We start from the raw sequence: 18,754 nt of genomic DNA on the forward strand, positions 1-18,754 counted from the left end.
GAATTTTTACTCTTGTTAACACATACCTACAGGGCTTGATAAATAAAATAACTTTGTTTCATCCCGGTTGACATTTACCTTTTGGAGGCTGTGTTTCCTGAAGCACTTTTAACTTCTGAGCACTGATACAGTGTTTTCTTATTTGTTCTTCACAACAGTCTTACACATTAGGGAAAGCAGACAGGGAGAGAGTTTTTTTCATTTGACACAGAAAGGCCTGGAGATTTAGATAGAAAAAGAAATTTGGCTAAAATCACCCAACACTCGAAGACAGAGCTAAATGGATAGCAGAGTTCCAGGACTCTTGGTTGCATGGCCGCAGCAGCCCTTGATTTTCTGCCATTGTGTCCAGTTATGATTTGAAAGAGCCTAGACATCCCTGGAGGAGTTTTCAGGCAGGAGTCTGCAGAGGACACCTCGTATGTCTTTCCCCTTTCAAAGCCATATAACTACCAGGGCAAAGAAGCACGAGCACTGTGGCATCCGTCGCAGACGGCCCTCTCCACAGAAGCAGGGCAGTCAGGCTGCACAGCTTCATTGTGGGCGCCCAACTGAGGAGGGCACTGCCATGAATTCCTGGAGAGGCAAGTTTATTTTTATTTTTTATCTTCACCAGAGGATATTTTTCCATTGAATTTTAGAGAAAGTGGAAGGGAGGGGGAGAGATAGAAGGAGAGAGAAATATTGATGTTACAGAGACACATCAATTGGTTGCCTCCTGCGTGCGCCCTGACTGGGCCCAAGCCTGCAACCTTGGACTGGAATCAAACCTGCGACCCTCCAGTCCTGGGACACTCTATCCACTGAGCCAAACCAGCTACGAGAGGCAAGTTTTTAATCACTGGGCACTGGGATGAGTTGGGACAAAAACTGAGTCAGGCAACATTTGTCAATAGATAGAACTTTACCAGTAGTCACAAATGACTGTGGGTTGAATTTCATTGATGGATATATTTTGTTTGGCTTTTACATTTTAAAATTCAAATGCGTTCGAGGGGGGCATTTTTCTTAGCCCTTATCACTCCCTATTGTGTCCCTCCTCACTTACCTCTCTTACTTGCCTGCTTCTGGTGAGCATTAGTGTTTGCACTTGCCTCTTGGATCACTATTTATGTGCCTTTCTACCAGGGTTTCTCTTTCCCAGGTGATTAATTTGAGTAACAAAATAAATAATGATAGTATTTATATAATAAAGTATCTATGAGTCCATAGTAGTATAAGTAAGTAATTAAATAGATGGAGGAGTGACAGCTTTTCCTTGCAGTGAAATTTCGATTAATGTGTGAGGAAGGAGGGAAGTAGAAAATTACCATTAGATCATCACCACAGTGGTAATTGTTGCAGATGGATTCCCCTAATGATGTGGTTTGAGGAGAAAAAAAGGGATTCGTATAATCTCAAAGTATTTCCCCATGATTTTAAAAAAACAATTCAGTGGTTTTTATTATAAGCACAATATTGTGCAATCATCACCACTGTCTAATTTTAGAACATTTTTGTCACCCACAAAAATGAACCTCATGCCCATTGGTGGTCATTCACCATTCTCCCTTCTCACTAGCCCTTGACAACTATTAATATACTATGTCTCTTGATTTATCTATTCTGGACATTTCATTTAAAAGGAATCATATGATATGTGGCTTCTTGTATCGGACTTTTTTCACTCAGCATAAAGTATTTAAGGTTCATCCATGTTGTAGTATATATCAGCATTTCATTCCTTTTAATGGCTGAATATTATTTCACTATATGGATATACTATATTTTTTTTATTCCTTTATAAGTTGATGGACATTTAGATTGTTTTCACATTTTGGCTATTATAAATAACTAGAGGCCCAGTGCACGAATATGTGTATGGGTGGGGTCTAGCTGGCCCGCCCCGATCAGGGCTGATTGGGCCAGTGGGGGGGAGGAGCCACAAGTGGTTGGCCAGTCCCACTCCCAATGCAGGGGGGGGGGGCATAGGAGGGGGCCAGTGGCCGTTGGCCAGCTGGCCCTACCCCCTGGTCCAACTCCCTGTTGAACTCCTGGTGGAGGGGATAATTTGCATATTAGCCTTTTTATTATACAGGATGCTGTAGTAAGGATTAATGTATAAGTTTTTGTGTGAACATGTTTTTAGTTTTCTTGGGTACATACCAAGATGTGGAATTGTTGGGTTCATGTAGTTACTCTATTTAACTTTTTGAGAAACTGTCAAATTATTTTCCATAGTTTGGTAGTTTGTATTTATTTTGGTTTGCTGCAGTGGAAAAGCTCAGTAGAGATTACTTTTCTTAGTTGATCAAGGCCAGTAAGAAGACATATTGACATCACAGATTTTGCGATATGATGCACTGAGAACACCACTGCATCATTTCTGTGATGATTCTGACAAGGATGTATGGCCTTAGTTTAATCATGAGAACATACCAGGTAGTCCTGAATAACTGATCAATATTCCTCAGGGTGTCAGAGTCATAAAAGACAGGGGAAGACTGAGAAACTATTGCAGGATACTAGGGAGAAATAACCAAAGGCCATAAGGGATGCTGGAACCAAAAAGGACATTAGTGGAAACACTAGTAAGGTTTGAAAAGGATCTTCTTTTTTTTTTTTAAATACACTTCCCTGATTTTTCACAGAGAAGAAGGGAGAGGGACAGAGAGCTAGAAACATCGATAAGAGAGATCGATCAGCTGCCTCCTGCACGCCCCCCAGTGGGGACGCACCCGTAACCAAGGCACATGCCCCCGTTCGGAATCGAACCCAGGACCCTTGAGTCCGCAGGCCGACGCTCCATCTACCGAGCCAAACCAGCTTGGCTGAAAAGGATCTTTATAGTTTGGTGAATGTTATTGTTAATTTCCTTGTTCTGATAATTGTCTATGGCTAAGATATTAACATTTGGAAAGGCTATGTTAGCAATATTTGGAAACTATACTATTTTTCCAACTTTTGTGTAAGTTAAAGGTGGTTCAAATTAAAAAGTTAAAAGAAACCCAGTCTTTTATTCTTACTCACATGTCTGCATGTCAGCTATACTTGACTGACCATGGCTGGGCTTAGCTGAGTTTAGCTCCAATCTGTAGTTTGAATTCAGGTCTGCTCCGTGGGCCTCTCATCCTTTTTGGACTGTAATACTAGTAGAGCATGGTCTTCTCATGATGATGGCACATTTGCTAACATTCCACTGGCCAAGGCACATCACAAGCAAGTCCAAAATTAACAGCTGTAAAAGTCCACTTTACCATTCTAATCTTCCCTTACTGTGTAAGAGGGGCTGCATGGCAAAGGGTGTGAATATACACAGGGGGGAAGGGAAGAACATTTGTGACAATATGCAGTGTACCACAGGTTCTCCCCTCTACTCCTGGTGAGGAAAGTAGGAGTGTTACCTGAGTCTTGGTCTGTAATTGAAATCAGTGACAGAGAGTCCCAATGGAAGTCACAGCTCAAGTGTGAAGTGGCCTTACTTAATCCAGACAAGGTTTCTATTTATTATGGACAGAGCTTCCCCAGGGAGCCAGTGGGGGAAACAGATACTGTAGACCTCTTTGCCTTTCTAGATCCCCATCTTATTTTGTGCCTGTGCCCTTGCCTTCTGCCTCCCACCCCCTCAATCCCTAACTCTTTACTTGCATGTATCTTGCGACTTTTTGCCTCTGCTGTGCTCTTCCCCAGTTTTGCGATCCCTTCACAGAGGCCTTGGAAGGAAGCAGGTCAGATTCCACTCTCTCTTTAACTTGGCCTTTTTCCCAGTGGGGTGGAAACATTTGAAAATTCTGTATTTTCTGCTGCCTCTGCCACTGCTGCTGCAATGGTTGGTTTCGTGTATTTGAAATAGCATAACCTGTATTTTAAGTTAATGCTATTGTGCTTGTTCTTGCCCCCTGTGGTGGCTTGTGTGAAGGGAGTAATTTTGGAATTTTCCCAAATTAAATAAATTGATTCACATAAGATAATAGTCTCTTCCTTGGCCAGCTTAGCCTGGTATAACCTATTATGTTTTTTAAACTTATAAAGTCACGTACTTTTTTCCTTTTCCATTTCTAATTTTGATCAAAAGTCTGAAAATTTAAGATGCTGCTATTGTTATTAATAGCAGTAGTATTAGTACTATTACTATTAAAAATAACTATTTACATGATTACTAATTATTATGAATCTACTTGCCATAGTGAAAATCCTTGTTGACCTTTCCACATACTTCTAGATCAGTTAGGATTTTCTCTCACATTTAATTTTTCACTCAACAAATAATTATTGAAGGTTTACTATATGCTAGGCCCTGTGACAGGTTTTGGGGATAAAATAGTGAGCATTTATGTTAACCAGGTAAATTAAAAAAAAACACCACACACAACACCTAAAATATAACGACTGAATGAGGTAAAGTGCTATTTTTTTAAAAAAAAGGGGGGTCATGGTGCTGTGAAAGCCTTTAAGGCAGGGGTAGGGAACCTTTTTTTGCCAAGGTCCATTTGGATATTTATAATATCATTCGCTTAATATAATTCACTTAATATAAATTTCTGTTGCTATAAAAAAAGCTCCTAGATTTATTGAATTTTGAGTCCTGCCTGCGGTTGCCTTGGCACGGCCACACAAAATGATTTCTCAGGCCTTAATATGGCTTGGGGGCCAGACATTCCCCACCCCTGCTTTAGAGGGCAGCTGGATCTGGTCTGGGAAATAGACGATGCACTCAGAGAGAGTGACTCTTAGCCGGGATTGAAAGGGGAAGGAGTTGGAAGCTAGGTTGGAAAGAGCATTCTGGTCAAAGGCAACAGGAATGGAATGGCCCCATGGTAGGAAGTAGCATGGTTCTTTCATGGAATGGAAAATGGCCAGTGTATCCTAGAGCAGCAGTTGCCAACCTTTTGGACATCATGGTCCACAGTGGTCCACGGACCACCGGTTGGCGACCACTACCCTAGAGCATCGGGAGTGAGTTGTGGACAAGCCTGAAGGGGCAGACAAGGACTAGATACTAAAGGGCCGCATTGACCAGCATGAGGACTTCCATCTTTATTCTAAGAATAGTAGGAGGCCATTAAAAGGTTTGAAGCAGGGAATGACATAGTCAGATTTGTATTTTGAAAAAAAAAAAAATCATTCATTGTAAAGAATACATGGATAGGGAGGTAAGAGTAGGTAAGGTAGGTCAGTTAGGAGGCTCCGGCACTGTCTACAAGAGAGGTGGTGATGGTTTGAACAAGAGCAGTGATGGGGAGGACAGAGAGAAGGGTATGAATTCAAGAAACATATAGCAGGAAAAATTACCAGGTTTTGGAGATAAATTGAGTATGGAGTAGTGGTTGGTAAAGTAGAGAAATATGGAGGATGACCTGCTCTCAATTTTTATCTCATTTAATTCCCAGCTTAACCATATTCAGGAAGCCTTCCCAGAGAAAGATTTCTTCACTCTACCTGAACATATTTTTTAATATGTTTTTATTGATTTCAGAGAGAGGAAGGGAGAGGGTGAGAGAGAGAGATAGAAACATCAATGAGAGAGAGAAACATTGATCAGGTGCTTCTGGTATGCCCCAGTCTGGGGATCAAACCCATACCCTGACCGGAATTGAACTGGCGACCTCCTGGTGCCTGGGACAATGCTCAACCCACTGAGCAACACCGGCCGGGCTGAACATATGTTTTATCCCTTGAAGCATTTGGGATAGGTTTGAGGTTAGAAGAGGATTATTATGCACATACACTCAGGTATTTAAGTTCCCATTTATTTTTAGCGAAAGTTACAGAAACTCCCGGCTGATGTGGGATGGCAGGAACAGAACAGCATGTCTTGGCATGATGTTTCCTTGGCTCCCTGGTTCTGTGATGGAAGCACAGTGGTTGGTGGAACTTGAAGTTCACTATGGTCCTGCTAGAATTGAGAAAAACTGAATTCATATACATTGTTACCCTTTTATATTCAGGGTTTACTGGATCATTTTGAGAGAATTTGTACTATGTATTTCCCTTTAAGGAATGTTCACAGATTGTTTTTCTCACCCCCCCCCCCCCGCCCCGCCTCCTTTGATTCTTGAATGAAGCTCAGCACCATCAAGGCAATGCCATCCTCTGCCAGGAAAAAAGCAGATTCAAAGATCAGGTGTGTTAGAACAGAATCTCTGCTTCTAGATTTCCAATCTCCTAAAGAGCTCTTCCCCTGAAAATCTCTATTTCTGTGGCCATTAACATTCCTCTTTTGTATTCCTAGAATCTATCTACCACAGTGGTTGGGTATATAGTAGTTGCTTCATAAATATCAGTTGCATGAATAAATGAGTGTAACATTCCATTTGTAGAATGTGATCTTGCAAGTTGCTTTATAATTATCCTTGGTAATTTTGTACAATATGTATGAATAACCCATTCATTTACAACACTTATTTGCCCAGCTGGTGGGTCAGCTCTTCTGATATAGGTGGGTATAGGTTTTTAATTTTTCTTGGTTCCAATCCTTGCCTCCTTGGCTTGCCATGTCCTCCTGCCTTTCAATCTCTTGCTTCTTCCTTCTTATAAACATTAAGTGTCACAAATTTTATGTGACAAGCTCTGGCCTAGAGGCTGGGGAAATTAAAAAAGGAGGAGATATAGTCCTTGTGCTCAGGCAGGAGAGAGACTCATAGAGGGAGCCTGATTAAATTGATGAGGTGGTGAGGTGTAAGTTTGCTGGAATGGCATACTGTCTGGGGTTCTGTCAGAGGAGGGTCAGAAAGGATGTAGTGGAGGAGGCAGTAATGTAGCCATGTCCTAAGGGTAAGTAGGTATTCACTATTCATCTACTGTACAAAGCAAAAGGCTTATTATAGCTCAATTTAAAGAAAACTGAATTTTTTTAAATATGGAGGTTCTAATTAGGGGTTATTAGTCTCTGGATGAAAGTATAGATACCTTTGCCGACCTTGCTTCATCTCTTTATTGGATGTGCATTAGCAAAAGAAGAATTGTGATTGGTGTGTGTGTGTGTGTGTGTGTGTGTGTGTGTGTGTGTGTGTGAGAGAGAGAGAGAGAGAGAGAGAGAGAGAGAGAGAGAGAGAGAGAGAGAGAGAGAGGAGAGAAAAGGGAAGAGAGAGGAGAAGAGGGTAGGGTAGGAGGAGATATGGATGGATCCAGGTAGCTGAATACCACAGAGTTTGTTCTTCACGAACTAATAAGTCCTATTGACTTGTTAGCAAGCCATTCCATCAGTGTCCCTCTGAGGACTGTATATCTCATGAGCCTTCTCTCTTCTTGGCTTTTAGGCCAGGCTGTCCCTGTGGGATCCCATGTGAGGCTGAATCTCCAGACTGGGGCGAGAGAAGTGAAACTCCAAAATGAAGACAAGTTTCAAAATACTTTGAAAGGGACAAAAAAAGGCAAAAGGTAAGCATCATTCCTAGGGATTGGGAGACTAACAACACTGATGTTGTAATAATGAAAGTAATGACAATGCAATGTTTCTTACAGTAATGAATGCAATGCAAATTCATGTGACTTTTAAATATATTTGTAATATTTAATAGATTAGAATTTGTGATAAACCTCTTTTATGGAAGTTTACTTCAATGGATCTTTGGAAAGAAATAGTTTGCAAAGCAAATTGATACTTTAAAAAAGGCAGTAGGGTGAATGCTTAACCTATTTTAAAATGAAGTTATTGAGGGAAGAGAAGATGGCAGCTGGCAGGATGGCAGTGAGGAAGAGAGTATGAGAGATTGAGGGAGTGAAAGGGGAGTGTGTGGTGCATATGTGTGTGAGCGAGGGACAGTTAGATCCTGTAAGACTTTTGGGGGCTGGTGGACTGGGCTGTCTTGGATGGGGAGCTCCTGCTGTGGGCACTCCTGAGCGGCCAGTGCTGGCACAGAAACCACACTATCTTGAAGGGCAGAGCTTCTGTGACTAGGATCCCAGCCTCACCACCACCCAGACTGACCTCAGATGAAAACTGAGACCCTACAGCCACTTTGGACAAAGACCTGCTACCATAGCTGCAGACTCATGTATGACTCCACCCATACCTACCAGTCTCAGGCTACTGTGAGTCCTGGAGTGTGTTCCCCTCCCGCCTATCCCCAGAAGCACAGGTCCCACACATCCTGAGACATCCCCCTTAATGTCGGCGCATGCAGACCCTGCCCGACTGTGGCAGCCACATCTCCCGGGCACCCCTGATTGTCAGTGCATGCGACACTCCTGCTAAGCCCACAGCTGCAGTTCAGGCCCCACACAACTGGGCACCTGGACCCTTCAGCAACAGCAGAAATGGGGAGACAAGGAAGCAACCCCCAAAGGAAAGAAAAGGAGAAATCACCAAAAAAAGAAAAAAGGAACTAAAAGAAATGGAGGTATGCAATATGTCTGAGAAAGAATTCAGAGTAATCGTCATACAGTTCATAAACCAGATGGATGAGAAAATCAACCTATGTATGAACCAAGGAGAAATCAAAAGTGATATAGCTACGATAAAAGGCTTCAACAGTAGACTAAGAGAAGCGAAGGACCAAATTGGTGAGCTAGAAGATAGGGTAGAGAAACAAGCCCAATCTGAACAGCAATTGGAGAAAAAAATTAGAAAGCAAGAGGAGAGCCTAAGGGAGCTTGGGGATAACATGAAACGAAGTAACATACGTATAATAGGGGTGGCAGAAGGACAAGAAGAGCAGCAAAGATTATAGAATCTATTTGAAGAAGTAATGACAGGAAAACTTCCCTAATATGGGAAAGAAAAAAGTCACCCAAGCACAGAGAGTCCCAAACAAGATGAACCCCAAAAGACCCACCCCAAGACATGTGGTAATTGCAATGGCAAATGTTAATAACAAAGGAGAATTTTAAAGGCTGCAAAAGAGAGAAAGGGAGTTACCTATAAAGGATCCCCCATTAGATTATGAAATGATTTCTCAGCAGAAACACATCAGGCCAGAAGGGAATGGAATGAAGTATACAGAGTAATGCAAAGCAAGGGACTGAATCCAAGAATACTCTATCCATCAAGGCTATCATTCAGAATTGAAGGGGCAATCAGGAGTTTCACAGACAAAAAGGGTTAAGGGAGTTTATCACTACCAAGCCAGCAATGCAAGAAATGGTAAAGGGACTGCTGTACAAAGAAGAAGAAAAAAGGGGGAATAAGGAACACAGGCACCAAAATATAAATGGCTGCAAACAAGGACCTTTCAATAATAACTTTAAATGTAAATAGACTAAATGCTCCAATCAAAAGACATCAAGGAGTTGAATGGGTAAGAACACATGACCTATATATATACTGTCTATAAGAGACCCATCTCAGAATAAAAGACTCACACAGATTGAAAGTGAAGGAATGGAAAAATATCAGGCAAATGGTAATGAAAAAAAAAATTAGGGTAGCAATACTTATATCTGACTAAATAGACCTCAAGGTGAAGGCCATAACAAGAGATAAGGAAGGCCACTTCATAATACTAAAGGGATCAATACAATAAGAGGATATAACTCTGGTAAACATATATGCACCCAATGCAGGAGCACCCAAATACATGAAAAAAACTTCTGGATGATATCAAGGGAGAGATCGACAGCAATATGATCATTGTAGAGGACTTTAATACTCTGCTGACATCACTGGATAAATCGTCTAGACAAAAAATCAGCAAAGAAACAGCAATCCTAAACGACTCACTAGATCAGGTGGACTTAATTTACATCTTCAGAACATTCCACCCCAAAGCTACAGAATATACATTCTTCTCAAGTACACATGGGACATTTTCAAAGATAGACCATATATTGGGTCACAGGCAAAGTCTCTCCAAATTCAAGAACATTGAGATCATATCAAGCATCTTCTCAGACCATAATGGCATAATATTAGAAATCAGCTACAGTAAAAACAACCAAAATATTCAAACACTTGGAGACTGAATAGCGTGTTATTAAACAATGATTGGGTTACCAAAGAGATCAAAGAAGAAATTAAAAACATCCTGGAAATGAATGACAATGAAAACACAACAATCCAAAACCTATGGGACACAGTGAAAGCAGTCCTGAGAGGGAAGCTCATAGCATTACAGGCCTACCTCAAAAAACAAGAAAAAATGGTAATAAATTACCTAACTCTACAACTTAAAGAATTAGGAAGACAACAACAAAAAAAGCCCAGAGAGAGCAGAAGGAAGAAAAGAATAAAAATAAAAGCATAAATAAATGACACAGAGACCAAAAAACAATACAAAAGATCAAGAGCTGGTTCTTTGAAAGGATAAACAAGATTGATGAACCTCTAGTCAGGCTCACCAGGAAGCAAAGAGAGAGTACCCAAACAAACAATATCAGAAATGAAAGAGCGAAATAACAGACTCCACAGAAATATAAAGGATTGTTAAAAAATACTATGAACAACTCTACTCCAACAAACTAAACAACCTAGAGGAAATGGGCATATCCCTAGAAAAATACGACCTTCCAAAACTCAACCAAAAAGAATTTAAAAAATCTCAACAGGTTGATAACTAAGGAGGAAATTGAAGCAATCATCAAAAAACTTCCAGCAAACAAAAGCCCTAGGCCAGACGACTTCACAGGGGAGTTTTACCAAACAGTCAAAGAACTAAAACCTATCCTTCTCAGATTATTCCAAGAAACTCAAGAGGAAGGCACACTTCCAAGCTCTTTCTATGAAGCCAGCATTACCCTAATCCCCAAACCAGATAAGGACACTACAAAGAAAAAGAATTACAGGCCAACATCCCTGATGAACATAGATGCTAAAATACTCAACAAAATTCTAGCAAATCAGATCTGGCATTACATTAGAAAGATCATACACCATGGCCAAGTGGGATTTATTCCAGGAATGCAAGACTGGTACAATATCTGTAAATCAGTAAAGATGATACATCACATAAACAAATTGAGAGACAAAAATCACATAATCATATCAATTGATGCAGAAAAGGCGTTTGACAAAATCCAACACCCTTTTCTGATAAAAACTCTCAGCAAAGTAGGAATAGAGGGATCATAATAAAAGCCTTGTACGACAAACCTACAGCCAACGTCATCCTCAATGGGCAAAAACTAAAACCATTTCCCCTAAGAACAGGAACAAGACAGGGATGCCCACTCTCACCACTCCTGTTCAACATAGTACTAGCTGTAGTGATCAGACAAGAAGAAGAAATAAAAGGCATCAAATTGGAAAAGAAGAAGTAAAATTGTTATTTTTCATAGATGACATGATATTGTACATAGAAAACCCTAAAGACTCCATCAAAAAACGACCAGAATTAATAAATGAATTCGGTAACGTAGCAGGATACAAAATTAATACCCCGAAATCTATGGCTTTTTTATACACCAGTAATGAACTCACAGAGAAATTAAAAAAGCATTCCCATTTACCATTGCAACAAAATATTAAAATACCTGGGAATAAATTTAACCAAGGAGGTAAAGGACCTGTATTCAGAAAATTACAGGACGCTAAAAAAAAAAGAAATAGAGGAAGACATAAACAAATGGAAGACTATACCGTGTTCATGGATTGGTAGAATCAATATCATTAAAATGTCCATACTACCCAAAGCAATCTATAGATTCAATGCAGTCCCCATTAAAATTCCAGCGGCATACTTCAAAGACCTAGAACAAACTCTCCAAAAATTCATATGGAATAAAAAAAGACCCTGAATAGCTGCAGCAATCTTGAGAAAGAAGAATAAAGTTGGAAGGATCACAATACTAGACATGAAGCTATACTACAAAGTCACTGTGCTCAAAACTGCCTGGTACTGGTACAAGAACAGACATAAAGATCAATGGAACAGAACAGAGAACCCAGAAATCAGCTCAAACCATTATACTCAATATTTGACAAAGGAGGGAAAAGCATACCATGGAGTCAAGACAGCCTCTTCAATAAATGGTGTTGGGAAAATTGGACAGATACATGCAAAAAAATGAAACTAGACCACCAACTTACACCATACACGAAAATAAACTCAAAATGCATAAAGAATTTAAACATAAGATGGGAAACCATAAAAATCTTAAAAGAAACCATAGGCAGCAAAATAGCAGACGTTTGTTGTAGCAATATCTTTACCAATATAGCTCCTAGGGTAGGGGTGGGCAACCGCTGGCACGCGTGCCAAACATGGCACGCCAGTAACTTTTGTTGACACACGAAACCCTCTCTTATAATCTTCCATTTACAATTTTTTCCTTAATATCGACTTTTTTATTTTTCAGATAAATTCAGTGTAGATGCATCTTAGGTAAATACATAATTTTACATAACAAGTTATCTTAAAGATCATAGGCATGGATTGACAAGAGAGGGGAAGAGCAATTTCTATGCCTCTGCCTTAACTCTCCCTGCCTTTCTAGAGCCGACCAGTGTTTTGGTTTCATCCAGATACACTTGTGAATCTTTGTTCTCAGTGATGAATTTTGTTAAGTCTCGTAATAGGAGTAGCCTGGCGGATGAAAGTAGTAGCTTGTGCATATCTCTGAGGGTCACGAAATATAAACCTGATGTAAAATCTCTGTCATCAGTGATGCAGCAGCAAAAGTCCCACTGTTAATATCAAACGGAGTCATAAAGTTTTCTGTCGGACTATCAGTGTACATGTATACATTAAAAAATAAATGCATTTTTCATCATCATATACTGTGTTTTTGTCGCTCAAATGAATTTTATTATTTCTTCAAGGTTCTTCACATACATACACCTTAAGAGATATCAAGTAGGAATAACATGTTCTCAAAAAATTAGGGTTGGCACGCAGAAGAATTTTGAGTCAGAGATTTTGCTGGTTTTGGCACACACTCATGAAAAGGTTGCCCACCCCTGTCCTAGGGCAATGGAAACTAAGGAGAAAATAAACAAGTGGTACTACATCAAAATAAGCTTCTGCACAGCAGACGAAACCATCAACAAAACAACAAGAAAGCCGACTGAATGGGAGAACATATTTGCCAATGTTATCTCCAATAAGAGTTAAATCTCCAGAATTTATAGGGAACTCATACAATTTAACAAAAGGAAGATAAACAATTCAATAAAAAAATGTGCAAAGGACCTAAATAGACACTTTTTGAAAGTGGATATACAGAAGGCCAAGAGACATATGAAAACTTGCTCGGAGTCACTAATCATCCGAGAGATGCAAATCAAAACAACAGTGAGGTACCATCTCACAGAATGGCTATCATCAACAGACCAACAAATGATAGTGCTGGCAAGGATGCGGAGAAGAAGGAACCCTCTTGCGCTACTGGTGGGAATGAAGACTGGTGCAGCCACTGTGGAAAACAGTATGGAGTTTCCTCAAAAATTAAAAATGGGACTTGCATTTGACCCAGTAATCCCACTTCTAGGAATATATCCCAAGAAAACAGAAACACCAATAGGAAAGGATATATGCACTCCTATGTTCATAGCAGCCCAATTTACAATAGCTAAGATTTGGAAACAGCCTAAGTGCCCATGAGCAGATGAGTGAATTAAAAAACTGTGGTACATCTACACAATGGAATACTACACTGCTGTAAAAAAGAAAGAACTCTTACCATTTTCAACAGCATGGATGGACATTGAGAACATTACACTAAGCGAAGTAAGCCAGTCAGAGAAAGATAAATATCACGTGATCTCCTTCATTTGTGGTATATAATGAACAACATAAACTGATGAACAAAAATAGAACCAAAGTCATAGAAGCATCGTACAGACTATCCAACCTATGATGGAAGGTGGGGTGTGAGGGGGTATGAGATCAACCAAAGGACTTGTATGCATGCATATGAGCATAATCCATGGGCACAGATGGGGGAAATGGGGGGGTGAAGGCATGTCCTGGCGGGTGGGGGTGGCCAGGGAGTGGTCAATGGGGGGAAAGGAGACTTATGTAATACTTTAAACAACAAAGAATTTAATTTTTTTTTAAAAGCTGTTTTTTTCCAGTACTTTAAGAGCACCCATTTGCATCCCAACAATTAATGCGCTGATTACAGATGAATCATCTATTCATTAAAACAGGCCTGTTAGACCTTCTGCTTTGCAATAATATTTCCTTGGTGAACAATAAAACTGCATTTTAAAGTCTTTAATTCAGACTAACTTTTCCTCTTGTTAGTACCTATTAAATTAAAACAAGCTCTCTTATAGTATAAAAGTTCTCCAATGGTAAGAGGTTGCCTTGTTTTTTAATAACCAGCTTATTTGATTATTTGTTAGTTGCCTTGAATTACCAAGTTTTCTGTTTTCTATTTCCTGCATGAGGGAGAAGGAGGTTAAAGCATGGGATTGCAAGGGTTGCTAGAATTCTGCAGTTGGAAAGGTCGGTGTTAATACCAGCCATGAAGTTTCTAACATAGAGACCAGCAAATTATAGCCTGTAGCCCATTTTGGGACTGCTGCCTGTTTTTATATGGCCCACAGCTAAGTTGTTTTTAACATTGTTTAATGGTTGGAAAAAGAAAACAAAAGGAGCATATTTCATGACTCATGAAAATTGTGTGAAATTCAGATTTCAGTGTCCATAAAAAGTTTTATTAGAACACTAGAGGCCCAGTGCACGGGTAGGGTCCCTAGGCCTGGCCAATGATCAGGATTGATTGGGGCCTTCCAGCCGCCAGCCAGGACCTTCCTTCCCTGGCTGCTGGCCGCCGGCTGGGGCCTTCCTTCGTTCTGCACTGCCCCTGGTGGTCAGCTCATGTGATAGCAAGCGATCAAACTCCTGATCTCCCAGTCGAACTCCCAAGGGGACACTTTGCATATTAGTCTTTTATGTATAGAGATGGCCATACTCGTTTATGTATTTTCTATGGCTGCTTTCTTGTGACACTGGCAGAGTTGTGTAGTTGGGACAATCACCATAAGGCCCACAAAGCCTCAAGTATTATCTGGTCATTACAGGTAGTTGGCTGCCCCTGTTTTAACGCATGTTAAGCATTGAGAATCAGTTGTGGATTGAGTGGAATTAGTGTTATTCAGCCCTTGTATAATTATTAACAATATTTTACAATTAGATATGGGTCAGAAAGGGACTTTAGAGGCCCAGTTTTTACCTGAGTATTTTTCTTGATATACCTGACCAAAAAGTCACTCAGCCTGTCCATATGCACCTTCAGTCATGTGGCACTCACAGTCCCACAAAGCAACCTGTTCATATTTGGGTAGTTTTTACTGTTGGAAAATTTGACTTTATTTGTGATAGATAAGATAAGGAGATATTTGTCCTCCTTAATGTCACCCCGAACCGGGAAAATCGTTATTTTTCTATATATACCTATACCTACGGTGACCCAGGTCATAATGATTAATTTCTCATAGCCATCTAAGAAATAATCAAATCTCATTGTTGTAACCCTGTCAACCTCCCTCCATCCCCAGCACACATATATACACATATGTCAGGGTCCCAAAGTATTTCAGGAGGTCTTTTTTCACATCTAAGGCAAGTCTTCTTGTTTTCTAAATAAAAAGCCCATTTTTTTTCTTGGTTTAAGAATATTGAATTAGGAACTGGATAAATGTGGAGTCTTTTATTTGTTGTTTTGAATACCATGGGAAGTTATTTCTCCATACCTGACTGTAGATCATTAGTAGGAGCACTTGCTACTTTGTCTGTTGTTCACATCTTTTCAGAATAGAAAGTAAAGCCATCCAAATGGTCTATGATAGACACACCATAAGAGAAAGATTTGTCTCCACTCCTAACTCTTTACTTTTCTCTTTTGAAATGTTTCTGAGGGCTCTGCCCTGGGATGGCTGCCAAGATACACTGGACATGTCCTTTTTCTTCTCAGCATTTATAACCAGTGGAAAACCTGTCTGCACAGGAGCCCAAAGCATTGAAAAGGTGGTGTGGGTGTTTACTGTTGTGAGCTCAGGAGTCTCTGGCTGTGTTTGGTGGTGACTTCCTTCTTCTGGAGTCAACCTCTTCCTGTGCTCCTCCAATTCCACTTCACAGTGTCTTCCTGGCTCTTTAGTACTGGAATGGAACAGAGTCCAAAGGACAGGGCTAATTTCCAAAATTGTTGTAGTATTTTGTTTATCCCCCTGGGGAACAAGACCCACCCCATTCCATCAGATTGCCAAAGAAGTTAGTGATCCCACAGAGTTAAGTACTTCTTCCTCCACCTTGATATATCTCCTGGGTTATCCTTAATGCTTCCCCTTCCTACTCCCCAGCGCTGGACAGACTTGTCAAGCACAGTTCACATTCCATACTTCCCTTTGTCCATCTTACTTTTGTTCCCACCTCTGTTCACTGAACTGAAATAACTGCCGGTGCTAAAACCTGCCCCCACTCCCCACCCCATGAATGCCTTCTCCTCAGTCAAGATGAATGGTTGTGGCTTGAATTAGTTCCAGTGGTCTCTGTGAGGATATCATTCTGTAGGTTTTGCCAGGTTCCCTAGATTACATCCACATTGGTTTCTTTCTTCCTTCTTTTTGGAGACTAGCTCTGGAAGGTAACTGACCTTGATTCTAGTCTTTGGCATCTTAAATCCATTCCTTTATCAGGTTGACACATAACTTCTGCATCTACTCTGTGCTCAGGGGTTGGTCTTAAAGGTATGAATTTATTTAGCCTGTTTTTGTGAAGATAGGCTGGCTTTTCAAATCAGGTCAGGCACATGCTTGGGGGGGCTCAGGTCTCTGTTGGTTTATTTCCTAAAAGAATATAAATAGGGTCTATGTTATTCTCTCTGTATTCAGTACCCTTTAGGAGGTCCTGCCCTGGCATGTGCTGAGAGAGAAGCATTGCAGAAACATTCTAGACTTGTTTTGCCTGAGTAGCTGGCTGAGAGCTTTCTGTCCATGGTGGGCCTTTGTCCTGTCCCATGCCATTTCCTCCTCTTTCATGAAATGACCCCATCTTCAGCTGTGTCTTTCCTCCTCTAGCTTCAAGGTAAGATTACCCTGTTGGACTTCTGGCTGACTGAAGGTAAAGGTAGGGTAGGACACTTTGAGTTAGAGCTGGCCTGGTTTAGCTTGCCTTGAAGTACCAGCCACCCATGGGAGGGGGCAGGGTTCTTTCTTGGGAAAGATGGTGTCTCCCTCCTAACTCCCAACTTCTCTTCGGACAGGCTGGACATCAACACTAACACCTATACATCCCAGGACCTCAAGAGTGCACTGGCAAAATTCAAGGAAGGGGCAGAGATGGAGAGTTCAAAGGAAGACAAGGTATGTGACATTCTCCAGGGAGTTAGTATAAGTCTGCAGGATGGCCTTGAAGGGAATCACTTTTTCCCTTTTGCAGTAATACATGGGATAATAATAACAATAATATTATAAAATAATTTAAACAGAAGTTAATGCCAATATAACCCTTTATAGACTACTGAAAAAATGCTGGGGGCATTTCTGTCATCGGTTAGGTTAGGATCCAACTTCCAGTTACATGTTTGGGAAAATTGAGGTACAAAGCAGAGATAGCCATACTCTCCATTATCACAGACATGAGTGAAAAGAGTAGAAATTAAAATTCATATCTCACTTGCACTTGGATTACTACAAGTTTAAAGGACAGAGGTGTTGGACCAGGAAGGAAGAAGCCTGGGTCCTTGTCCTTATCCTTTGAACATGTAGCAAATGTATTTCCTTTTCCAGGCCTAAAGGTTTCTTAAATACTGTACAACACAGGGCTTGGATAAGAGGATGGCTGAGGTGTCCACCAGGTCTCAACTCTAAACTCTACAAGCTAAGGGAATGAGAAGGAACAAGAGGCAGAATTGCAGCTCCTTGGCTAGGCCCCTAATATCTGGGAGGGCTTGTAGGTACAGACTTATACCAGAAAGAAATTTTACTCTTAGATGGATCTCATGAGCTCATGTAACAGCCAGAAAATGTCACAGATCATTTTTTACATTTCCAGTTGAGTCCTGTCTTTGAAAGAATCTCCTTAGATGACTGCCTTGGAGACCTTTTTAAGTTTTCCCTCCCTCTTCTTCTCTTTTGCTTTCTCTACCTCTTTGCTTTGCCTGCTCTCACCTCAGAATCCTGGCAGAATTTTAGAGGGGCAGCATAGGGTTCTTGACAGCTTGTATGTTAGTGGAGAAAGCCTTAGGTCCCTCATATCCTTTAGAGCAGCCGTGGGCAAACTACGGCCCTCGGGCCAGATCCGGCCCATTTGAAATTAATAAAACTATTGAAAAAAAAGACCGTACCCTTTTATGTAATGATGTTTACTTTGAATTTATATTAGTTCACACAAACACTCCATCCATGCTTTTGTTCCGGCCCTCCGGTCCAGTTTAAGAACCCATTGTGGCCCTCGAGTCAAAAAGTTTGCCCACCCCTGCTTTAGAGCTAAGTATTTCTGAGACAAATGAGACTTTTTTTTTAAATGTGGGGGAGGACATAATTAGGATGTGTTAGTATGCAAGCCATGTCTCCATGTCTTTACTTATCTTACCAGTAACATCTCTCAGCTTAGAGAGTGTATATGTGACGAAGTGATTATCAGGATAGCAGTAGCAGCAGCAATGGTTGAAGGAAGATGATGCATAAATATCCATCCTACCACAGGTGTATTAACTGAAGGGGTGAGAAAAAGCAAATCCTCTACCTGGTGAAGGTAAGGCCAACAGAGGAGACCAGTGCATGCCTAGATACATGGAACAGAGAGATTAGTGTTCCTGTGGCCAGGGTTAGGAATTATTCCATGTGGGACTAATGGGAACATAAAAGCCAGCCTTTGTTCATGTCTTCTGCATTGATGGAAGAACCACTGTACCTCTGTCTCTTCTCTTTGTTCTCTTTAATGATATTCTT

General features: G+C 40.7%; 1 protein-coding gene across 4 annotated transcripts in view; it reads left to right on the forward strand.

Annotated features, from left to right (window-relative positions):
• The window catches only part of SIL1 (SIL1 nucleotide exchange factor), a 232,413-nt gene that overhangs the window by 130,591 nt on the left and 83,068 nt on the right, over nt 1–18,754 (forward strand). For all 4 annotated transcript variants that reach the window (XM_036311827.1, XM_036311828.1, XM_036311826.1 and 1 more), the window contains exons 4-5: nt 7,239–7,359; nt 17,065–17,164. In XM_036311827.1, the coding sequence (XP_036167720.1) occupies nt 7,239–7,359; nt 17,065–17,164 (221 nt within the window). The remainder of the gene's footprint in view (nt 1–7,238; nt 7,360–17,064; nt 17,165–18,754) is intronic.

The sequence above is a fragment of the Myotis myotis genome, unplaced genomic scaffold (assembly GCF_014108235.1).
Source record: "Myotis myotis isolate mMyoMyo1 unplaced genomic scaffold, mMyoMyo1.p scaffold_m19_p_6, whole genome shotgun sequence".
Lineage (NCBI taxonomy): Eukaryota > Metazoa > Chordata > Mammalia > Chiroptera > Vespertilionidae > Myotis > Myotis myotis.